General features: G+C 35.2%; 2 protein-coding genes and 1 pseudogene across 7 annotated transcripts; 1 reads left to right on the forward strand and 2 right to left on the reverse strand.

Moving 5' to 3' along the window:
- Window positions 1-1,717: 1,717 nt before the first annotated feature.
- Window positions 1,718-4,545, forward strand: LOC106300806 (UPF0057 membrane protein At4g30660-like). Of its 5 annotated transcripts, none has more exons than XR_001262093.1 (7): window positions 1,719-1,947; window positions 2,030-2,215; window positions 2,300-2,372; window positions 2,438-3,205; window positions 3,355-3,414; window positions 3,500-3,929; window positions 4,305-4,545. XR_001262093.1 is itself a non-coding variant. In XM_013737039.1 (6 exons), the coding sequence occupies exons 5-6, from the start codon at window positions 3,840-3,842 to the stop codon at window positions 4,440-4,442; spliced, it is 228 nt and encodes a 75-aa protein (XP_013592493.1). In that variant the 5' UTR covers window positions 1,718-1,947; window positions 2,030-2,215; window positions 2,300-3,205; window positions 3,355-3,414; window positions 3,500-3,839; the 3' UTR covers window positions 4,443-4,545. The 5 variants fall into 5 exon arrangements, 1 of the variants encoding a protein (XP_013592493.1); XR_001262091.1 differs by having other exon boundaries at window positions 1,720-1,947; window positions 2,300-2,395; window positions 2,474-3,205; XR_001262090.1 differs by having other exon boundaries at window positions 1,721-1,947; window positions 2,300-2,949; window positions 3,059-3,205.
- A 5,215-nt stretch (window positions 4,546-9,760) lies between these two features.
- On the reverse strand, window positions 9,761-10,999 carry LOC106297433 (annotated as a pseudogene).
- LOC106298496 (signal peptidase complex catalytic subunit SEC11C) lies at window positions 10,768-12,320 on the reverse strand. 2 transcript variants are annotated; one of them, XM_013734628.1, is made up of 8 exons: window positions 12,138-12,320; window positions 11,872-11,984; window positions 11,729-11,800; window positions 11,618-11,653; window positions 11,496-11,541; window positions 11,301-11,388; window positions 11,154-11,211; window positions 10,768-11,065 (listed from the first exon to the last, which is right to left on the reverse strand). In XM_013734628.1, the coding sequence occupies exons 1-8, from the start codon at window positions 12,214-12,216 to the stop codon at window positions 11,015-11,017; spliced, it is 543 nt and encodes a 180-aa protein (XP_013590082.1). In that variant the 5' UTR covers window positions 12,217-12,320; the 3' UTR covers window positions 10,768-11,014. The 2 variants fall into 2 exon arrangements, with proteins under 2 accessions (XP_013590082.1, XP_013590084.1); XM_013734630.1 differs by having other exon boundaries at window positions 12,064-12,320.
- Between the last annotated feature and the right edge of the window lie 13,353 nt (window positions 12,321-25,673).

Raw genomic sequence — 25,673 nt, forward strand, 5'->3', positions numbered from 1 at the left:
TGTTTGATGAAATGCCTGAGACAACTCTCCTAGGCTTTTAGTATACTTTGCCAAAGACATTTGTTGTTAAAGATGCTAAGATAGCTAATAGACTTGTTAGTAATGATTGCTTTCATATTATTCAACCAAAGACATTTGATGTTTGAGATATGTTAGCAAATGAGCATTCATCTAGACATAGAGCTTGCTTAGAATTGTGTCTAGGCTTAAGGTTGATAGTTTGATTGATCATTTGTCATCCTTAATTCGAAACTTGATCACCCAAGGTCTAATCCCTATGTCCATGAGTTCTCTTTTCTCTTAGTCAAGAAAGTATCATTCTGTTATTGCTTTTTAGTTTTAGTCATAGCTTAAAACTCATCAAAATCATTGGTTGCACTTAGATTAAGTGAGTACTTGCATTCTCATTGCTTTGATATCCCTCAGAACTGGTTCGACAATCACTATACTACAACATTTTTCTTAGGAGCCTTGAAAACTCCTAACATCAGTTATGCACATAAACAACACTGATAGAAAATTTCTAGAACATAACATCTGCGTTTTTGTATATTCAAACGATCTAGATCAATTTTAAAAAGAGTTTTATGCATTGAGTTTGATTCCAGTTGATAGGATTTCACTTTCTATGTATTTCTTCATTAATATACTTTCAGCTCTTATAAACTCACCCTTTCCGAGAGCCGATCAACCTCCCTTGTGCCAGATTGAATTGTAACAATTTCTTTTGCTATCTCTTGTCACACTCTCTGCTACTATCTCCGTCGTTCTCCGCCGCTTCCTTCGTTTCTCTCCGCCGAGTGATCCGTGCTCTCCGCCGCTCTCCATCCCTTGCTCTGTCAACCCATTGACAACAATAAGACAATGTTTTCTTTATATTAGAATCTCAAAAAATAATTGGCCAACTGTGAGAAAAATATCAGCGAAGAACAATTGCAATATCTGAGAAAATGGCTTATTGCGATTTTGTTTTAAGAACAATCTTAATTCTGGGAAAGTCTCAATTCTTCATCTTCCTCAGTTTCAGAATTTTGTGTCTAAATATTCTTGTAGACTTCTCGTTTCGAAGTCGAACTTGAAATTGAAAAATAAGTTTCTAATGTTTTTAGGAATTGAGAGGATGATGTTCATGAGAAGAGGGCTGACCTTATAAGTGATATACACCGCATAGAGGAGGAGTAAAGGTGGTTCTTAATGTCGATGAATCAATGAATCTGTAACGTTTTGGAGTAGAATAATGTCAAATGAACAGACGCGAACAAAATCTGACCCAAAGATTCTTCACGAAGATTAGTCTCACCTAACTTCATGAAACTCCATTAATGGCGAAGGTTCGTAGCGTCGATGGATTCGTCTGATGATGAATCGGTGAATCCTATATGAGGAAGTCAGATCGAGAAAGACGATGAATCCAACACGTCGTGAAAAATCAGCTGTTTACCTTTCATTCGGGCTGGGCTCTTGTTTTCAGAAAACATAAATAACAAAATATGAAGCCTAAATCTATATTATAATAGATCAGTTTTTGCTCACTTCTTAGGCCATCCACGTGGCAAATGTGTGGGCCCCGCCTCTATTTTTTTTTTTTTAAAAACGATTGTGCTTTCATTTTGATTTAAAGTGTGTTCGTCGAAGGCTTCTGAGAGTGTTGGCTGGGCTTATTACATATTTGGCCCATAGCTATTGGGATGGGCTTCGTCTAGGTTAGGGAATTAGGGGAGGCGTCGATTGATTAAAAAAAACAACCTCGCCGTCGACTTCTTCCAGATCTTTTCGTCTGGGGCGATTCTTATTCCGGCGTCTCATCTCTGTAATGCCCTATATTTATGATTTAATTTCTGAAACAGACGTTTCTGTTCTTCTTCCTCTTCATTTTCTGAACCGTCTTCATCATCTCCACTCCCTACCAAGCGATCTAAGGTCAAGATCAATGTCGCTATTGAATCTGTACGTTAGTTGCTCTCCGAATCTGAGTTTCCTTTTCTTTTGGTTTCAAAATTGATTTTTGACTATTTTTTTTATAACCTAGGAGGCGGCGGCGGAACCGGATTCGGATCAATCACAAGACAATCTACTCTCGATCGATTCATCGCAATAGCCGACCTCAAGCCTCCTCCGCCGGATCCCCAAGTTGTTTCCGACCCAAGTTTCGAGTGTGGTAATAACGACAGCGTCGGGATCGATCCTGAGACAGCTAAAACTTGGATTTATCCAGGTTTGAAGAGTTTTATTTCTTCAACCCAACGATTTTCTCTTTTTAAAAATTGACATTGTATTTTCACCTTTTTAAAAATTTCAGTAAACGTTCCTCTGAGAGATTACCAAGACTTTGATTTGCTATAACACATTAGTTGCCTTACCAACAAGACTTGGTACTTCAGATGGTTTCCAAAAGGTTAAATATCAAACCCACTTTTTATGTCTCCATCTCTATCAGAACCCGTCCTTGTCACTTACCCAGAATCTTCAGCAGAAGCCACGAGCTTCAGTGGCAGCACCAAGCCAACGTCAGGATCAGCAGCTTATGCGCTCTCCGATCAAGCTCATCCTCGCTTCTCAGATGTCTACGAATTCGATCGAGAGAAACAAAGACAGTGACAAGAGACTGTAAGCCGCCACGTGGAAGAACTCAGAAGTGCCCTCTCCTTCTGTACGCGAGATGGTTCTTCATCTCCAGCACAGTGAATCGCATCCTCTACTGGCTCTAGCTTCTCTCCGCAACGGCTTGTGTGGCTTTGTCGTCTTACAAGCTGGTGTAGTCAACGCGCTGATCCAACACCAGTGGCGTCCAAAGTCGTTTATCACGGTTTCTGGAGAGGTTGACTCTAGGGCGATCGAGAAGAGTGCCAAGATTGGGTTGGGATGTGATTAATCGCAACCTTCTCTTCCTTGTGGATCTGCGTGCTTATTGCATTTTGAGATAAATGGGGCGTATCACATACTACTAATGTATCTTCTCGCTGAATTCTCCCTCTTTCAGCTGTGTGAATATCAAAGTAATCACATAAAATTCATCTCTGTATTATTACTCCTCTGTGTGTTGTATATAAATCCATAGGTTGAAGGAAAAAGCGAGCGTGTACTCAAATTCCTCAAATCGGAGAAGGTAGAGCTGGAGGCATGACTCAGCAAGGAGAATATATAAACTCTGCAACTAAAGGAAGAGTTAAAAGAGACTGATATGCGAAACACAGAGTTATACAAGGTGAATATATAATACTATTGCCTTCAAATTGGTTCTTATTCAGTCTTAGCATTTACCATCTAAGCGAATAGAAAGCAAGAGACATGAGTTTGAGAAAATTTCTTCAGAGATTGTTTTATCATAGCAACCATTTTTTATTTGATTTATAGGAACTTCACTCTGTGCGGAGTCAACTTGCAGCGGAACAGTCGAGGTGTTTCAAATTAGAGGTATGTAGGATATTACTTCTCTTTCCATTTTGAAAGCGTAGTATAAGTTCCTATTTGATATCTGAATATCTCTATGTGCTCGCAGCTTGAGGTTGCAGAGTAAGATAAAATCTTCAGACAATGGAAACATTTGAAAAGGAACTGAAACTCCTCCACCTTTAAAGAGAGGTTGCGTCTGAACAAGCCACCGCCAATATGAATGGCAAAAGACAAAGCTTTGGTGGCGTCTGGGGATGGCTTGCTGAAACTCCTCCGGCAAAACATGAATCCATTGACTATGTACCGCACAAAGATAATTTAAAAAAACGTGTATTGTTCTCTATCTCTGAGCCGACAACAACCATAGAGTTCTGTCTCTTCAATATCATCTCCGTTAAACTCATTGCAAGGATCACAAGTCTTCATCTTCTAAGATTTTGTTGAAAATGCCGAGCAAGTGCGAAATCTTGTGCGAGATCTTGATCGCAGTCCTTCTTCCTCCTCTAGGAGTTTGCCTCAGCCGTGGCTGTTGCACTGTAAGCTTTCTCTTTTTTAACTCTCGAGTTCCTCAGAAGAGATCTTCAGTTTCTGTTTATCTACCCTTAAAACTCTGAAGAATGGCAGAACTTCTTTTAAGACTGTTGTTTAGTTCTTAATATGAGAGGTATCATCAGTGTTCAGGTCTATGTTGTTTGAGGCATCGGTGTGTGTCCAGTCTCTCAAGAAGTCTCTCTAGGGTTAAATTATGTTCGCTTCTAGGCTTGTTAGAATCTACTATTTTCTTGAAAACTTAGAACTTTTCTATATTGTATCAGTTTATGTTTTCATGAATGGATTGATGGAGCTTTTGGATTTTTCTAACTCTGGTTTTTTCTAACTCTGGTTTTTTCTAACTCTGGTTTGGTTGGTAGGTGGAGTTCTTGATTTGCTTGGTCCTGACTATCGTAGGATACGTACCATGCATAATCTATGCGCTTTACGTGATTGTTTTCAAGAAACAAGAAGAGTATTTCAATGAAGCCAGACGCCCTCTCTACTACTCCGCTTGATACCTCTCTGTCTCTCTGTTAGAATCTGTTTTTCTTTGAGAACTTTTCACTCTTTGTACCAAATAAGTTGTTTTTATTTAATGTGTCGAAAGAGGTTTGTAAACTTTTTGTGTTCAACTGTTCCTTCTTTTAGGTTATATTCACATAGATTATGTTGATGCATATGTTATCTCCATAGATCATGGAAGAAAGGAACGTATGCATCTTGGCTTCTCTCATTCTATCCCATGTGACTTTTGTATGGATACCAACATATATACATACAGAATTACATTCTTTTGAGAAAGAGGGTACAGAACTCTCCGCATCTTTATTAAACATGCAAAGTCCCCTCTATTTGATGAATCTGAAGCATATAAAAATGTTAAGTAAATTTATAAATTCTGAATCTTTGTATAGAAACCAGTTTGCACATAAAGTATAAGTATGAATCCCTGGTCTGTTTCTACTACTTGAGGTTTTGCATTTCAGTGCGAGAAAAGATGGACCAGAACTGCAACTGTTACTTGAAGCATAGCGAGTGAAGCAGATTTGGTCATGGAGGACATGGCCACCTCCGAAATTCCACCTCCGAACTTCTTCCATAACCTCTCTTGCCGAAAGCTTTGGTGGCGTCTGGCGATGGCTTTCTGAAACTCCTCCGCCAAAACATGAATCCCCCATGAAGTTATGTTTTTTTTCCGGCATTTCTCTTTTTTTCATTATCAATTTCATTTTTTATATCAGTTTTTACTTCTAGAAAAAAAAAAAAAGATACACATCATACATAAATTTTGTCAGAGTCGGTTCTTGCTGAAATAAGGTGTAAATGGTTATGTCTACAATCCTATGATATTTTTAAGACACACTGTCTTAGATTATATGCTATGAGTTATTTTGTAAGTCGTCTAATCCACTAACAGCTTGTGCAGGTGCTAATTATTATTCTCATCTTGATTATAGTAATTTTTACTGTAAAACCCATTACGGCTCAACAATATTGCAAATTTGAATAATCAAATAAAACCACTACGACTAAACCAAAAGAACACCCAAAGCCACCGTTTTTTTCATTTTAAAAATAATAAAATATATTTATTTGTCAATCAGCAGGGCTACAAGGACATTCCATGCCATTTTAAAGGGTATCACAGTTGTTTGTTCAGGTGGTAACTCTGGCCCAGCTGCTCGGACTGTGAGAAACGTGGCTCCTTGGATCGTGACAGTGGCTACAACTACTTTTGACCGGTCCTTCCCCACACCTCTTACACTTGGGAACAATAAATCCATATTGGTAATAACAAGATATACATTGTTTTACCAAGTGTAGATGTTTACACAATTAAATGTCTTATTGTTTAGTTCAATCATTGTATTCCAGAGTCAAGCAATAATTTTATTTATTGTTCGTATAAATTATTATATCTTTAAACCCGAATTTCAAATCTATTTCTTACACTATTTGATTTATATACCAACAATTATCTAAGTAGGCATTAACTAATTCTATAAACCTCAGCTTTTAAACATACAATCTCTAATAACGCTTATGGTTGATCAAATTGTTACAAGATATAAAAATATCAACACATATGAATTCGCCGGTCATTCTTATATCAACCTAATCAATGTGTGTGACTTCCAAAATTCCATTCATGACAACCCGGAAAAACAAAAATTAAAAAAAAAACAACGACCAAATTCCATAACACAAAACTATACAATGCATCAACAATGAAGCCGGCTCCGCGCTTGCGCGGGGGCTATGCCCATAGTAATATAAATGCAAAGCCTAAATTTAATGGAACAAAAACACTTCAAAATGTATGTGTAATGAATTAAGTCCAACACACCGGAATACATGAATTAATGAAACAATGAGTACTTAGGGGAGGGACACGTGTTGGAATGGGAGACTTCGACTTGATGACGTGACATGCTGAGAGGATAGAAAACGCTACTTTATAATAATTGAAAAATAAGTTTCTAATGTTTTTAGAAATTGAGAGCATGATGTTCACGAGAAGAAGACTGACCTTTTTATAAGTGATATACACCGCCTGGTTCTTAATGTCGATGAATCAATGAATTTGTAACGTTTAGGAGTAGAATAATGTTAGACGAACAGACAAACAAAATTTAACCTAAAGATTCTTCACGAAGATTCGTCTCACCTAACTTCATGAAACTCCATTAATGGCGAAGGTTCATAGCATCGATGGATTCGTCTGATGATGAATCGGTGAATCTTATATGAGGAAGTCAGATCGAGAAAGAGGTAGGATCCAAGACGTCCTGAAAAATCAGCTGTTTAACTTTCATTCGGGCTGGGCTCTTGTTTTTCAGAAAACATAAATAACAAAATATGAAGCCCAAATAATGTAAATGCAAAGCATAAATTCAATGGAACAAAAACACTTCAAAATGTATGTGTAATGAATTAAGCCCAACTCACCTGAATACATGAATTAATGAAACGTTGAGTACTTAGGGGAGGGACACGTGTTGGAATGGGAGACTTCGACTTGATGACGTGGCATGCTGAGAGGATATAAAACACTACTTTATAATAATTGAAAAATAAGTTTCTAATGTTTTTAGGAATCGAGAGGATGATGTTCATGAGAAGAGGGCTGACCTTTTTATAGGTGATATACACCGCCTAAGGAGGAGTAAAGATGATTCTTAATGTCGATCAATCAATGAATCTGTAACGTTTTTGAGTAGAATAATGTCAGACGAACAAACGCGAACAAAATCTGACCTAAAGATTCTTCACGAAGATTCGTCTCACCTAACTTCATGAAACTCCATTAATGGCGAAGGTTCATAGTAGCGATGGATTTGTCTGATGATGAATCGGTGAATCCTAAATGAGGAAGTCAGATCGAGAAAGACGATGAATCCAAGACATCGTGAAAAATCAGTTGTTTACCTTTCATTCGGGCTGGGCTCTTGTTTTTCAGAAAACATAAATAACAAAATATGAAGCCCAAGTAATGTAAATGCAAAGCCTAAATTCAATGGAACAAAAACACTTGAAAATGTATGTGTAATGAATTAAGCCCAACTCACCGGAATACATGAATTAATGAAACGCTGAGTACTTACGGGAGGGACACGTGTTGGAATGGGAGACTTCGATTTGATGACGTGGCAGACTGAGAGGATAGAAAACACTATTTTATAATAATAAATAAATAAATAGATAGATTTTTTTTTTTAAACACAAATAAATAGATAGATAAACCCATCAAACGATTGCATCTCCAGTAAAGCCACATGTTCGTCTTCCTCTTGACTTTCTCTCTTCTCCTTGCCGTTGCTCGTCATTCTTCTATCTCCCTCGTGTGCATTTTCTTCTTTACCATTTTCATGGCTGTTTGAGTTGAAATAGTTCACTCTTGTTTTGTTCAGTTGCTATACTTGGTCTTAGAGGTGTCAATTGGGCGGACTGACCATGGGCTAGTCCAGTCCAATTCATTTTGGGCGGGCTATGGACGTGCCCAATTAATAAATGGTCCACCTGGACAAAAGACCAATTGGTACATGGTCCAATTGGACGAAGACCAAATGGACAATGGATGTCTATGGGCTTCCTAAAACATGTTTATGAGTTTAACAAAAGAAAACATAACTTTACAATTTAACCCAAAACAATAGTTTTATCGTTAAAATAAAAAAATCACGATTTTGACGGAAAACATAATTTCACAATTTTGACGGAAAAATGTATTTCATTAGTTTGGCGGGAAAATGCAATTTCTCGGTTTTGGCGGGAAAACGCAATTTCTCGGTTCTGGCGGAAAAACGCAATTTCTCGGTTCTGGCGGGAAAACGCAATTTCTCGGTTCTGGCGGAAAAACGCAATTTCTCGGTTCTGGCGGGAAAACGCAATTTCTCGGTTCTGGCGGAAAAACGCAATTTCTCGGTTCTGGCGGGAAAACGCAATTTCTCGGTTCTGGCGGAAAAACGCAATTTCTCGGTTCTGGCGGGAAAACGCAATTTCTCGGTTCTGGCGGAAAAACGCAATTTCTCGGTTCTGGCGGGAAAACGCAATTTCTCGGTTCTGGCGGAAAAACGCAATTTCTTTGTTTTGGCGGAAAAACGCAATTTTCGGTTTTGGCGGGAAAACGCAATTTGTCGGTTTTGGCGGAAAAACACAATTTCTCGGTTTTGGTGGGAAAGCGTAATTTCTCGGTTTTTGCGGGAAAGCGCAATTTTCGGTTTTGGCGGGAAAACATAATTTCTCGGTTTCGACAGAAAAATGAAATTTCTCGATTTTGAAAGGAAAACATAGTTTTACAGTTTTGACAAGAAAAAAATACTTTTATAATTTGGAAAGTAAACATAATTTCAAAATTTTAGAAATAAGATTTAGACTAATAATTAAAAAATAATTATAAATTTTATTGGGTGTCCATGGGCATGCCCATTTGGACATGATCGTCTTGGACATTTGTTTGGACCATTGTCCAATATGGACCACCCATTAGTGCCCAAAACTGAAATGGTCCAACTGGTCATGCCCATTTGGACCATGGACGGACCATTTGACAGCTATACTTGGTCTCAAGTGTAGTTACAGTAGTGAATTTACTCGTCTGAACTTTGTGATCGGTCTTCATTGCAGACAACTGCTTTGGTTTTTTGTTCAAATCCTGCAGCTCTACCAGTTAAAACTAATGGGTATACGTCCTTGTAGATTGCTATGGCAGTCTCAATCAAATGAGACGTCATGCAAGTTTTTTTTTTTTAAAAAGCAAGAAAACGTTCAAATCCTGCAGCTCTACCAGTTAACCATTAACATCTTGTGAACAAGTTTTACTCATCAAGATTTCTTCATGAGCTAAACTCATTCACCAGATTTTAATGATTCCTGCAGCTTTACAAGCAGAAACTAATGGGTACATCCGTGTCCCTGAGCAGAAAAGCATTTGCAGAACTCACTTCTCAGGGGCTTGAAGGCGCTGAGATGAAGAACACTATTTGGGAAGTTCATAAAAACCATTTTACAATTGGTAGAGGTTTTGCTATGCTTGACTGCTTCTGGAATTTGAGCTGTAATGCTTATTCTTTTCTTACTTCATTATTGAGTTGACACTAACATTTGTAACAATAACACACACTACTCATGTAGTATGCAATTTTGAGGTGGTCAATAACAATAAAAAATAGCTTCTGATTCTACTGTTTAAAGTGGTCTAAACCACAAAATGATCTGTCTTTCAAATTGTATTTCCCATTGAAACAACAAGACCAGAAGGATGATAGCATTCTGCTTACGTGATGATAATCTCTCCAAGATCACACATATGAAGTGAAAGTGCGTACAAGCAGAGAACAATGTATAGGAAGAGGCACAAGAAAATCATAATCAAGTATCACCTAAACCGAAACAAACCAGAAGAACAACACCAGAACCCAAAGAGTAATTCATTTGAGGGCTAACCTTGGTTTCTTTTGCTTCTTAGTGAAGGCAAAGCAAGCTTGGAACACAAGTAAAGACAAGTGGCCAATTGATGGGAGATGCGTCCCTAGTATCTTCATAAACTTGCTTATACATATCCTCTCCAACAATGTAGACCATGGTCCTATCTCTATCCCTCGTGCAACACACTACTGCCACTTTATTCTCCTCGTCCAACAAGAAGTTTTCCACATTAAATTTAAATTTAACAGAATCTAATTCCAAGACGAATACGCTTGTCCATGACAAGTCTTTATTAGCATCCTCATCATCAATCTTATTGGTCACCCATATCCTCATCACACGTGACCTGTAATCGATGTGTAACAGCGAGAGCTTTTCATCCCTAACGACTGAAAGAACCTTGGCATCTAAAAAAATAAAAGCTCTGTAACGGAAGAGGGAGACGCAAAAATCTCTCTCTATGGTGAAATCAAACTTCATCAAGAAAAAGCCAATTTCTTCTTCATCTCCAGCAACCCAATAAGTATCTCCTTTCAAAGACATGCCCCTGGAATATAAGTCATAGTCAAGAGGGAAGGAATCAAGAACCCTCCAAGAACCAGAGCTAAGATCATAAATCTCACACTCAGAAACCCACACTCTCTCCTTGTTTTACTTCAAGATTTTTTAGCTATGGCCAGAAGAAGAAGATGTGGCGTATCCAAGAGCAAATTAATCTTCAGAACGGTAACGAGTTTTGGGTTTAGTCTTCCTCCTTTGACCGGTACATGGATTCCAAACCACAAGTCTTGTGTTCCACTCGGTGGAGCATAACATTCAGCAGTGAAATAAATGAGAGAAGTCCAAATCTTTTAAACCTTTTAGATTTCTAAGTTTACCAGTAAGCTGGATAGGTGTGGAGATCTTCGGCGATTGAATAAACTCTTTCAATCTCTTATTACTTTATGAGTCGTACATTTATAATTAGATATACTTATTCTTGAAATTGATGTTGAATGGGTTAAATCCAAAACCTTTGCCTGACTGCTTTTGTGAATTCTACTGTTTAAAGTGGTCTAAACCACAAAATGACCAGTCTTTTATAAATTGTAGTTTCCCTTTAAAACAACAAGACCAGAAGGGTGACAAACCAGAGTCCATGCATTTCCAAAGAACTCGATCAATCCTTGGACGTTATAACGAGTAAACCCAAGGCCCCTATGAGAATGTACTGCAACAAGAAGAGAACATGCAAAAATATCTCTAAGTCACAGAACCAAACAGACTTTGGGTTTGATCAAAGAGTGAGTTTGTAGTACCTTGATGATAGGCTTTTCCGTCATAATGATAGTCACCCATCCAACATAAGGCAAGAACCTGAAACAGACACAACCATTTATGAGTCACGATAGAGCTTTCGGTTTAAACACATATACGTGAAATAAGTGCTTTGTGATTGAAGTTACCCGACAGCACGACCCATTATATGATGTCGATGAAGCCACTGCTGCCCTTCAGCATACAGAAGTCTATCATCTCCATAGTTATTGTCACCTAGAAAACAGTCAAAACATCTGATTGTGTGCTGAAGAATAACACTATGAAAAAAACAAGTCAACACTCAACCAGTAAAATTTTTTAAATCAACAGAAGATATACACCTTTTGTCAAAACATCGACTTCTTCTGTATTCTCCCTTTCGTGAACCTATAATGTGAACCAACCAACCCCAACAATTACAGTATAAGAAACTGAGAGATGATGATAATGAGTCAGTCTTTACCTTAATGACACGATGCACAATGGGAATATCCCGACCCTGAGGAGAAGAAAACTGGTTAAGACACATCAAGAATCAAAAATAAAAAGACGAAACAAGAAGAGGGAAACTTACATCAACATTGAAAACAACAATTTCTCCAGCTCGAATAGGGTCTTTACTCATGTGCAAGAACAGTATATCCCCCTACAGGTATGATTCAGAGTTTGAGCATCAAACAGTTTGTAATGTAATGCATCTAATAAGTCAACAGTTACCCTCTTGAAGCCAGGCTCCATACTTCCAGAGAGAACAACAACCACAGGAGATTCGCTGCCAGTGACACACATCAAAGCTTTCCATATGATCAAAGCAGACGTAACAATCATCCCTACGCACACACAAACCAAAATTATAAAGTTGCAAACTTTAACTCTTAACGTTTATCACATTGTGACCTCAAGTTCTACCTTGATGCTAATTAATCAAATTACTGGTCGAAGAAATCTGAATTGGACCCAGTTCGAGGAAGCGAAGAACTAACCAAGACTGATGGCTTGAGTGAGAAGCTGACGGATCTGAATGGATTTTATTGAATCTATGGTTTCTCCCATCCAACCCATCTTTTTGACTTTCGGTTTTCTTCTGATTCGCAGAGACGAACGTTGTTTCGAGCGAAGCAGAGGAGAAGAAGAGTCCCTCAGGGTCAAGCTAGCGTCTTTGCCAGAATCGGAGAACCGGTTTACAAATGAGATCCGGTTCAGTGACGTGGTTTAAATCTTTGGTTGGCTACATTTTCATTACGTGGCATATACTTTGATGACATGGTTGACTCTATGCTTATTCACTATTTTCAGGATCTTCATCGTTAAAAAATCAAGTAGATTTCCACCCGCGTAACCGCACTGATATTTTTTTCAGTTTTATATAGATAGATATTTATTTTAGATAATAAATGGTATATATTTTTAAAATTTAATCATATATTTAAATGTTTATATAACTATTTCAGATACAATAATTTAATAATTTTATAGTTTATATTTTATAGTTAATCATTTTTTTTAAATCCGTCATATGTATTTGTTGCTTCTTATTATATATTTATCTTATTGTATTTGCATTTAATTATTAAACAAATTAATATATCCATGAAACAATATATTTAAAAATTATTTTAAATTTAATTTATGCTAAATTATAACCCGCTTTTCACAGCTGGATTTCGTTTTAACAATATTTTTTACTTTTTTTCATTTTAGATAATATTTTATTGTATATAGTAAAATCTTAATTTTATACATGTATTATATAGTTTGTTAATGTTAAGTCGTTATAAATCAAAACTAAATTAAATTCAAATTCTGATTATAGTTTATGATAACTAAAATTTAAATTAATCAATTTTCGAAAAAAATAACTTTTAAAATGGAATATTTTTAAAAGATTTTGTTAAAATTTTCATATATAAATATTTTTATTTAAATACAAATAAAGAAATTAAAAGATATTATAATAAAGTTATGTACATTTGATAAACTTTTTAAATAATGCTCCAACTTAAAATATCACACATGAAATGAAGTTGTGACTTCTATTTTAATATAATAGACTAGGAAGTTCTTTTTGTCGCCACCATTAACAGTCTCGATAAAAAGTCTATTAAGTTTAACAAAAAGACTATGCGTTTATAAAGATAAATTGGTACAGTTGAGTGCAAGCACCATGTGCAAAACAATATGTCTTTGTGTTCTGAACGATGGGGAAGTGCGTGATCTTAAAAGTTTAGAAATTTTCTTTGATCCGTCGTATTTATTCGAGGTATAATACAAAATCATGATATTCTTCTGGTTCTTCACCAACTGTGAATATTTTGTCGCAAATGTTACATAGAATTGTAGCAGATTTCATATTTTCCATCGTTCATATGAAAGCTTCCAATTTTGCGTGTAAAAGGGAAAAGTTGTTCCTTGTATTCTGGCCCTATTAATCCATCAAAACCCTCTAATATACTATACTAATCACTTCCAAAATATAATTTATGATCCTTCCGAGACCCATTAATAAAATACCATCTTCCTATTCGTGGAGGCATATTTTGTGTTTATTTGTTGATGAATAAATTTGGAGTTTTCATGCGATGCGCAGAAATAATAATTGCAAATATAATAAATTTTATTTGAAAAGAAAATTTTAGTTTACAATTGAACATTAATTTTTTTCTATTTCAAATTACAGGCTTGGAAAAAATAAAACCATAATTGTATTTTTTTTACAGTTTTATTATTTTTGATTTTGTTTAACAATTGGGGAAATTTTATGTTTACCACTATCATAGTACCACTTTTCATCTTTACCACCACTAAAGAGACATTTTCAAAAATACATTTTTCATTAAGTGGCAAAAGACTCTTGTAGCCTTGTTATCTATACATAATAAATCATTATTTAAACATATAAAAAATAAAAAAATAATTTTTATGTTTTCGAATTATACTTTTTCAAATTCGAACTTCTTATATTTTTTTTTCAAATTTTCTTTGTTCAAAATTTCTTTTTGAAAATCGAAAATTATGTTTGAAACTATTTTTTTTTTTAATTATATTTTTAAGTATTTATTTATATATTTATTAGAATCCTAAATTTCACATTCCAAAAACCCTACCTCACCCCTGAACTCTAAATCCTAAGTCTAAATTAGTTAACACTAGGGGTATAAGTGTACTTTAACATTCATTAAAAGTGAAAGTAAAAGTGATTTGTGGCAATTTAACTTTAAGATTATTTAAATTTTAGTGGAGTTAAAATTACATTTTATAAAAATAAAATTTTTAATTTTGATTATATTATACGGTGTTTAATGATTATTTATTTATATATTTCTCTTATCACCTAGTTTAAATATGGAGAAATTTCATGTTTACCACTTTCAAGGTACCATTATTCGTCTTTACCACCACTAAATGAACATTTTCAAAACTAATTTCTTCATTAAGTGAAAAGACTCTTATACTCTTGTTATATATATATATATATATATATATATATAATAATTTGTTAAATAATTTTTTTTATGTTTTCGAATTATACTTTTTCAAATTCGAACTTTTTATAAAAATTTTTTTTTTGAAAATCGAAAATTATGTTTGAAACTCTTTAAAAAAAATTATATTTTTTTAAGTATTTTTTTATATATTTATTATAATCTTAAATTTCACGTTCCAAAAACTCTATCTCAATCCTCAACTCTAGACCTTACGTCTAGATTAGTTAACCCTAGGTGTATAAATGCGTTTTACCCTTAATTAAAAGTGAGGATAAAAGTGGTTAGTGTTAATATGAAAAGTGGTACTATAAAAGTGGTATTTGTGGTAATTTCCCTTAAATTTGTATATATTTAAATATATAAATTTTAATAATATAGTATTCATGAGCCATACACATAAATAATAATTTAAATATAATATTATTTTATTTTTAAATAAATTAGTTTACATTTGGACATTATTTTATAAATTTTAACTTCATCGGTAAAAAATAAAACCATAAATATGTGTTCTTTTGTAGTTTATTTCTTCTGATTTGGTCTACCTATTTTTCTTTAATTTTAATTAAATTCCAATCAAGTTAATATTACATTTTTATAAGAAAAAAAGATTTCATTTTATAAAAAAAAATTAAAATTATATTGTATTGTATTTAATGGTTATTTGTTTTAAATATGTCTCTTAACATGTAGTTTTAAATATAGTTCTATATTTTTAAATATATATTAATTATTATAAACTTTAGATTTTTGTTTTTTCGTTAAAATATGTTAAACTCTTAAAATTAATTTTTTAATTAATATAATGAACCGATAAATTTAAATAAAATTCCAATCATTTAAATATCAAAAACAATTATTTGATTAGTGCTTCTTTAGTTTTGTACTTGTAAATACACACTTACAACTAATTTTGATTATATATACATATATACACAAAATATGATATATAAATTGACTTAAAAATATATTTGTAATTATATTTATTTTTTTTAGTTAACTGATATATATATATATATATTAATTTATATATATATATATATATATATATATATTAATTTAATGGTGATATATGAGTTATTAATTAATATTATATGTAAATATTTTTGGTAAAATAAAAATTAATACAAAAATTGCATTAATGGATATATAAATTAATGGTCATTACCATATTAAAAATATTACCAAAAATATAAATCTTTATAAAAAAATTGTACAAGTCATAATTATATTAGTGTCATGTCAAACTTTTTCAAAAGCCATATCATCATTTTTTTGTTAAAAATTAAATGCTGTGATGTCACATGTGCAAATCATTTCACAAATAATGTAGAGGAGATACCAACATCAAGTATCAAGTGATTGATGATGCTGCAATGAAATCATCTTCATTCTTAATTTGAATTCTTCATGCATATATTTGAATTTCAAGAATAGTGAAAACCAGAATTAGCTTAAATTTTTGCTATCGAGGATTTTGAACTGGTGAGTTAGGTAGTGTTTGTAGGTGAGGTAGATTGGGACCATGTGGAGTTTGAGGACCGAGAGGAGCAATGGCGATGCGTCCTACACGGTGAGGAGGCGCTCGACAAAAGGTGTTTGAGGATTAAATTTTATTGTTTCTAACTTAAATTTAACGATCAATACAAGTGAAAAAGGCTTAGTTAGCGTGAATCTAAGATTCACAATAAGTATTTAGAGTGTTTTTTTTATAATCTATAATATAATAGTTCAGTTGAGTCTTTCCTGAGACGATACGTCAGCATTTTGGTGAGTCTCACTTTTAAAAAGTGTGAAAAAAGTGTCAAGCCTGTGGCTCGAACCCGGGTTATTGAGATGTAAACACCAACATTTATACCACTAAACTAAAAAATATTTTGTACATTGATGGCCGAAGGTCGGAAATCTTTGCATCTTCGATTTTTTCAGTGGACCGGACCTACAAGTGTATTATGAGGTTCATCACGTTATATGAAAAAACAAAAATTATAGTTTTTCCATATTATAAACTATCTTCGTTTAACAAGAGTTAGGGTTCTTTTCATCATTGTCTTACAAGAGTTAGGGTTCTTTTCATCATTGTCTTAGACAAATCTGAGTTACAGAGCTGCACTGTGTGTCTGTTCGTAATCTATTTTTTCACTGGTGAACTCTTCATCTCCCCATCTTAAATCGCTTGATCCTAAATGTTTCTGATTTGTAGCCTTTCTGTAAACCCTGTATATATAATTCTCATCTTTGATGAACCCAATCTGCATCTCCACAAAACTCATTGATTCCTCTTAGCTTTAACGATCTTCTAGAAAATGTCTCTCTGCCTCTCCAGTTCCTCAAACCAGCGTTCCCGGCATCCGTCACTCAACCTTTGAGTCTCTCCATGTTGGTCGTAGTAGTCAGAGCATAGCCTCTAACCTCCCCGCCGGACGTGCTAATCATTACATGCCATCTTTGAAAGCCGGTTCCATTGTGAAAGTCGATCGTTTTGAGGTTGCTAGGTGCTCAAGCATGTACAAGATAATTGATCATCCATTTCTCATTTGTTTCATCTCACCAACTATTATTGATGAAGTCATCACGGGTGCTCCTCAGATCAATCTCCAATCATAATTAGACTGTTTGACAATTTCTAAATGATTGCGAATACAAACCTAGGACTCCGAGGTATATTATCATATTTCATATGGGTTTATAATATGTTTCGTTATCATAACTGATATTTAAACTCGCAGATGTGGTTGGACAAATCCGTTCTGTCCAAGGCTCTGACCTTAGCAAAGAAACAACTCGAGTCGTTATCCGTCTCCTCATTGATCTGTAAGAAACAATCAACACACAATTCCCTTTATATTATTATCTATATTGTGCTAACATCAATAATCAAAAATATTTCCTACCCAAATTCTGTGGTCGTCTATTTATCTCTCTTACTTATCAAACTAATTTTACACAAACCTCTATTTTACAGCTTAAAAGAAACCACAACAGCCCAAACAATCAAAACACCGAAAACTAGAATTCCAAAAAAGACGAATCATTAATGATCATCTCTCTTTTTTGTCTAATCTTAGAAATAAACTTCGAAACAAATATATCAAACCAATCACCTCAACTAAAACTCAACGACACATACATCGAGTCAGCTAAATAAATACAAACTACACGGCCAGCTATTTAACCATTTACAAACTTACTTTCGCAACAACACATACATCGAGTCAGCTAAACAAATACAAACTACACGGCCAGCTATTTAACAATTTACAAACTTACTTTCGCAACGACACATTCATCAAGTCAGCTAAACAAATACAAACTACATGGCCAGCTATTTAACAATTTACAAACTTACTTTCGCAACGAAGAAGACGAAGACGACAACCAATATCAGTGAAATTACCTAAACAAAAAAAGCAGGGTAAGTTATGAACTCTGATAAATACAACTAATAATGATTTTTGTTTACATATTACCCATCAAATAAAAGATAAACAAACACAGCCACAACATGAGATACAAGAGATAATCCCGACAGACACAAAGGCGGCAACAACAGCTCCACCTGCTCACTCCTCTTGTCTTGTAAAAATAGCTTACATGTCCAATGTCAACATGCCAATGCTATCGTATTCTTATGAAAAATACATAAATTCGATTTGTTTTAAAGGTCTGGTAAGAGCAACAAGTTTAAAAATAAAATAAAAACATATAACAAACATAATAAGGATAATAAAAATTATTACTTAATACACGCAACTTACACAACTAAACCGGAGAAAAAATATCCAGAAACAAAATGTACTTTCAACAACTTTAATATAATTTATTTACTCTCAACAGTACAAGAAACAAATTAAAAAGACAAACAAACAATAAGTCTTAGTGACACAGCAAACAACAATACGAACTATATCAATCACATTACTAACACAGTTTAGTCCTTCATAAGTCGAGAACAATGCATACACAGTTCATCATCACAACTCTAACCCTATAACAATAAAAAAAACTTGAAAACAACTCAAAACGCAAAATTCACAACTACAATAACCCTAACAAATATTGAGATGAAATAAGAACTTTGTCCACAACCCCGCGCTTGCGCGGAGGCAATGCCCCTAGTATATTAAGGAAGAAAGATTTTAGGACACAAAACTCTTTCGAATAATAACTATGTAATCAGAAATGTAATGATAGTAATTAACTGTATTAATGAATATCGGGTTGAAAGATCACAGGTATGAACAAAATTAAAACTCAGCTTAAGAGAAAAGAATAAGACAAGGTCTGGTGTGTGTTTTTGAGAAAACTCAATGTTTGAATGTATGTATCTGGTGTGTGTGTCATTCTTCTATTTTTATATTTGTTGTTGTTCACCCTCTACATCTCCTCTAACTTCTTCATTGCGATCCCAAATATTTGGCATACATTTAGATTTTTTTTCTCCTTGAAACATGTGGATATATATATATTAGTGTAGATGAATGTTTAGTACTGATTTAGGGCGGTTTAGTACTGGTTTAATATGTTAAGTAAACCAGGAACAACATACTATATAAACTGTCTCAGATTACATTTCATATTAATAAAAGAGATAAGAAAAGTTTGTTACGATCATCTTCTCTCGAGCTAAGCTTCATCATCTCTATTATGGTATCAGAGCGCTAAGGCTCAAACCTCAACCGATCCGTTTCGTCTTCTCCTGATCCTTCATTCTTTGTTGTTCAATTCCGTCATCGTTTTCTTCAGTTATTCCGCTGAAGACGCGACATCTGTGAAATCGACGATACGATGGTGATTGGACGACGATCAGCACGCCGTATTGGCAAACAAAGTGCAACATCAGCTCGTCGTGTTCCTATTCCAGAACAATCACCTCCAGCGTCTCCTGATTCACCTCGATCTGATGAACTATCTCCCGATAGCATTCATTCACCTTACTATCTCACGAATGGCGATAATCCAGGTCTATCTACCATCTCTGAATCTTTAGATGGTTCAAACTATGATAACTAGAGTATTGCTATGAAGATTGCTTTGGATGCTAAGAACAAACTTGCTTTTATTGATGGTTCGATTGTGCGAATTGCTGAATCTCATCACAACTTCCGGATTTGGTCTAGATGCAATTCAATGGTTAAATCTTGGATATTGAATACTGTATCCAAACAGATCTACAAAAGTATGCTCAGGTTCAATGATGCTGCTGAAATATGGAAGGATCTGTTGACTCGGTTTCATATCACTAACCTTCCACGGTCATATTAACTCTCACAACAGATATGGTCTCCGCAGCAAGGTCCTTTGGGTTTGGCAACATATTACACTACTCTCAAGATTCTTTGGGATGAATTGGATGGCGCTAATTGCATCACAACTTGTGTGACTGTTGCAAAGCCACAAAGACTAAATCCAATCATGCCAAAGTTATAAAGTTCTTAGCTGGTTTGAATGACTCTTATTCAGTTATCCAAAGTCAAATCATCATGAAGAAGATGCTACCTGAGCTTTCTGAGATCTATAATCTTCTTTATCAAGATCACAATCAGCGTAACATTATGCCAATTCATAATGCCTCTACTTTTCAAGTCAGTGTTCATGCTTCAGTTTCTCCTCAGATTAATTCTACTCAGTCAAACTTTCCACTGAAACAATCTCGCCCAGTATGTTCTCACTGTGGTTATAATGGTCATACAGTTGACACATGTTACAAGATTCATGGGTATCCAGCTAGTTTCAAGCATAAGGTGAAACAGAAGTTTGAGAAGCAGTCCTCCTCAAACAAGAATGTTGGTTCCACTAAACCTCTAGTTGCTTAGCTAGCTCTCTCGGATTCTGTCTTAAGTGTGGTTAAGAATTTTACAAATTAAAAGATCAGAGTGAAGAGGTTATCACATACTTTAATTCACAGCTCACATCTCAGATAGCTCAAGTGAGTAATTGCATTGCCTCTTCTTCTGGTGGAACGATCACTGCACTTTCGGCTATGGTATTTTCTTCTTCTACTCTATGCTTTGTTGGCATGCTGCGAGGAACAAATAATGCTCTCTGTTCAGAATCCTGGATAATAGATAGTGGAGCTACACATCACGTTGCCCATGACAAAAGTTTATTTGTTGAGATGTCTGATACAATGAGCACTTCAGTAACCTTACCAACAGGTTTTGGAGTAGAGATTGAAGGAATAGGACGTATAAGACTGAATAATGCTCTAGCCTTATCGAATGTCTTTTATATTCCAATTTTTGGTTAAATCTGTTCAGTGTAAGCCAGCTCACTAAAGATTTGGGTTTCTGAGTCTCTTTTGATCCGGATTCTTGTATGATACATGAACTTACCAAGGGATTGATTATTGGGAAGGGTGAACAGATTTCAAATCTATATGTTCTTGACACAGCAGAGATTACAGGATCAAGCGTTCTTCCTCTGTCGTTTGCTTCTTGTTCTAATGTTGTTCTCGATACAAATTTGTGGCATAACAGACTTGGCCATCCATCTATGTCTAAAACATAATCTATTATAGATGTACTTGGTTTGAAACAAAAGAATAAAGGACTTGTTCATTGCTCAATTTGCCGTCTTGCAAAACAGAAATGTCAGTTTTTTCCTTCAAACAACAATGTTTGTGCCAACATATTTGATCTCCTTCACATCGATGTATGGGGTCCCTTCTCAGTCTCAATTACAGAAGGCTATAAATACTTCTTGACCATTGTGGACGATCACAGTCGAGTAACTTGGGTGTATCTCCTTCGCACAAAATATGAAGTTCTGACTGTGTTTCCAGATTTTCTTCAAATGTTGAGGATCAGTATAAAGTCTCTGTGAAAGTTGTACGATCTGACAACGCTTCTGAGTTGAAGTTTGCAGATTTATACAAAAAGAAAGGGATTGTCCCTTATCACTCTTGTTCTGAGACTCCTGAACAAAATTCAGTAGTCGAAAGGAAGCATCAACATATCTTAAATGTTGCAAGAGCTCTAATGTTTCAATCACAAGTTCCTTTGGAGTTTTGGGGAGACTGTGTTCTTATTGCGGTCTTCATTATCAACCGTCTACGTTCTCCTCTGCTCAAGGATAAATCTCCGTTTGAAATGCTTACTTCAAAAGAAATGGATTACAAAGGACTTTGTGTATTTGGTTTCCTTGCATACTGTTCTACATCACCTAAGAACAGAAAAAAGTTCCAACCAGGAGCTCAACCTTGCATATTTTTTGGCTATCCTGCTGGTTTCAAAGGTTATAAAGTGATGAATATTGAAACCAACAAGATTCTTATCTCGAGAAATGTCACATTTCATGAGGATATCTTTCTTTATGCTCAAGGTCAATCACCATCGTACACTGACTTTTTCATTTCTCTACAAGAACCAGATGTTGTGCGTGGAGCTTCTGCATCTACAAGTAGAATTCATGTTTTAGACCCTGATTCTTCTACAGTCATGAATACACCACTTGCATATACTAGTTCCACTCCTGACACTGGAGTACATGAAACCAAACGAATTTAAAAGTTACCTGCATATCTTCAAAACTACTACTGCAATGTCATTGAGTATGAAACTGAAATTCCTTATCTCCTCTCTGCATATATGTCTTTTGACAATCTCTCTGACAAATACAAAGCTTACATATGCTCTGTAGCTTTGATTCCAGAACCTACTTCATTCAAGCAGACCAAGAACTTTTCTGAATGGCCCGAAGCTATGAATGAAGAATTAAAAGCTCTGGAAAGAAACAGCACATGGATTGTTTGTTTTATACCTCCAGGGAAGCGTGCGATCAGATGCAGATGGATTTATAAGATAAAAGTGAATGCAGATGGTACCATTGAGAGATACGAGACACGTTTAGTGGCTAGAGAGTACACACAAGAGGAGGGGATTAACTTTTGCTGACACCTTCTCTCCTGTTGCTAAAATGAAAACAGTCAAAACTCTTCTTGCTTAATTTCTCTGCTGCAAAGAAATTGAGTCTTCTCAGTTAGATAGCTCCAACGCCTTCTTGAATGGTGACTTGGAAGAAGAAATATACATGACTTCCCCACCAGGGTATACACCAAAGGAGGAGGAAACTCTTCCACCTAATGCGGTCGGTAAACTCCTAAAATCATTGTATGGCTTGAAGCAAGCTTCAAGACCGTGGTTTTTAAAACTAAGTGACACACTAATCCGGCTTGGTTTCAAGAAGTCTAATGCATATCATACACAATGTTAATGGAGTGTACACTGCAGTATTGGTTTATGTGGATGACATCTTTATTCCAAGTAATAATGATGATGATGTTGTTCAACTGAAAGACGATTTGGGAAATGCTTTCAAGCTCGGATCTTGGTACTTTAAAGTACTTCCTCGGTCTTGAAATAGCTCGCTCAAGTAAAAGGATTTCTGTTTGTCAACGCAAATACACCCTTGGCTTACTCAAATACACTGGACTATTAGCTTGCAAGCCATCTCTAGTTCCTATGGATCCTGGTCTTAAGCTCACTTAGCATTCTGCGGAATCAGTTGTCGAAGATGCTTGTCTTTACAAACAATTGGTTGGTCGTATGATGTATTTGACCATTACACGTCCAGACATTACGTTTGCTCTGAACAAATTGTGTTAATTTACATATGCTCCAACCATGACTCATCTCAAGGCTGCTTATAAATTCCTTCATTATCTGAAAGGAACGATTGGCTATGGTATTTTCTATTCAGAGGATTCTAATCTGGTCTTGCAAGCATTTACTGATGCTGATTGGGCCTCGTGCTTGGAGTCTCGACGTTCAGGATATTGCATGTTTCTTGGTCAATCTTTAATCTCCTGGAAGTCTAAGAAACAGCATACGGTCTCTCATTCTTCTGCTGAGCCCGAATACAGAGCTATGAAATATGGTTCACAAGAGGTTATTTGGGTTTTGGGTCTTTTGCTCGAGTTGCAGGCACCACAATATGGACCAGTTCCCTTCTTCTGTGACTCCACTGCAGTTATTCATATAGCCACTAACCTTGTTTTCCATGAAAGAACCAAGCATATAGAGCTTGAAGCATATAAAGCTTGATTGTCACCAAGTCCGTGAACGGCTTCTCAAAGGTTTCATCAAGCTTCTTCATGTCAAGACCACTCATCAGATTGCTGGTATATTTACTAATTATTTTCTCTTCAATTCTATTCTTTTGTTGGCAATAGGGATGTTATCAATGGGTTTTTACCAATAGGGTACCCTAAACCCGGTTGGAATCTAAAATCCAAAATCCATATATTCAGTTTTTTAATTTCGCGGGTTTTTTTTTTAGCGGGTCTTGGTTTATAAATTACCCTATCGGGTTTACCTATGGGTTTCGGGTACCCGATGGGTTTTTTTTTTTTAAAAAGAAAGCTAAGTAAAACAACATCGTTTTACGTTTTCTTTTACCCTAATTTTGTTTTGTCTCTTCCCTGCCCACAGTCACGAATCTTGGATCTAAGAAATCAGATATGTTCTCTGCTGCGATGCGACGACGACAATTCCGATAGAGCAAAAGATTATCTGAGTGTTCGTGGCTACTGAACTGGATCAAGGTTGAATTTTGCAAAAGATAAGTCAATGTTGGTGGGTTTGAACTCGTTTAACAACATATCATGAGGCTCTTTACTATGTATAAATTTAGTTTAAAACTATAAAGCTCAAAACATGATTAAAAATTAAATATTCAATACATATAAACTTAGTTTAAAACTATAAAGCTTTAACTAAAAACCCACAAAAATTTTAAAACCAGCCAATAAAGCAGGATTTTTCACGGGTTACCCGTTGGTAACCCTAACGTTTTCGGGTTTTTCGCTGGTTACCTTAATGATACCGAATTATTTTCGGGTTTTTTAGTTTAAGGTATTTTCTGGGCGGGTTTATTTCGGGTTCGGGCCGGGCCGGGTAATTTTGCCCATCACAACATCCCTAGTTGGCAAGATGGCTTTAAAATCGATTTTCTTGCCATCTTGAGGGGGAATATTAGAGTAGATGAATGTTTAGTATTGGTTTAGTGTGGTTTAGTACTGATTTAATATGTTAAGTAAACCAGGAACATCATACTATATAAACTGTATTCAGATTACATTTCATATTAATAAAAGGAGAATTACTTAGAATGATTCCAATTATACTAAGAATTACTAGACTAATTCATATAAAATTGTAATTACTAGAATGACACAAGCAACAAGCAAATGTACTAAAAAACAATCCTTTACTTTTTTTTATAACGTCAAAACCATCCTTTACTTCATTAACACAAAAGTTCCATTAAAATTAATAAAAATAAATAGAGAACGACCGAAGTCGGAGTAATCTCCTCTCGAGAGTCGGTTTCTTCATTATCCATCTCCGGCCCCAACAACATCTTCTCTGTCACAGCCGACATCCGTTTCGTCACGTCTTCCCCAAGTCGCCGTCATCCCTTTGATTCAAGAAAGCCCTAGCTCCTATTTGGGTTCAATTTTAAATTGACAAAATTGAAACCGTAAGTGCTAAATCTATGCAATTCCAAGTTTTTATTACATGCTTTTAACAAATATTGTTTGATTGAATGTTTAATTTTGAAAACCCTAATTTCCAATTTCATCATTCCTTCGAGAGACTGATTATGTTTTTTCTTAAGCTTGGTTATGACATTGGGTTTGATTAAGGTTTCGAAGCTGGCAGAGATAAGTGAACGTTCTCAGCTTCGTACTCTGCGGCTTCCTGACAGCTTGCTACCAGCAAGAGTATGCAGCTTTTGATGATGGAAGCGTGAGTATCTTGACGGCAACGACATTGCAACTGAAGTGCTGCATTGGAAATCATATTTTGCTCTCTTTTCAGGTTATGGGAGAGATCAGGAAACATAAGATGGTGGGATGTAACAACTGGACAGTTACGTGTAATTTGGATCATTTTATTTAGTAGTTTTATTAGTACGTTTGACTTGGATAGATGTATTATTTGGTAGGTTTTTGTTACTTCCGTGGGGATGTCTTACTTGTATGGTTTTACTTTTTCTCGGATGGATGTATAAGGTTTGTATGTGGTTTCT

Source organism: Brassica oleracea, chromosome C6 (assembly GCF_000695525.1).
Source record: "Brassica oleracea var. oleracea cultivar TO1000 chromosome C6, BOL, whole genome shotgun sequence".
Classification (NCBI taxonomy): domain Eukaryota; kingdom Viridiplantae; phylum Streptophyta; class Magnoliopsida; order Brassicales; family Brassicaceae; genus Brassica; species Brassica oleracea.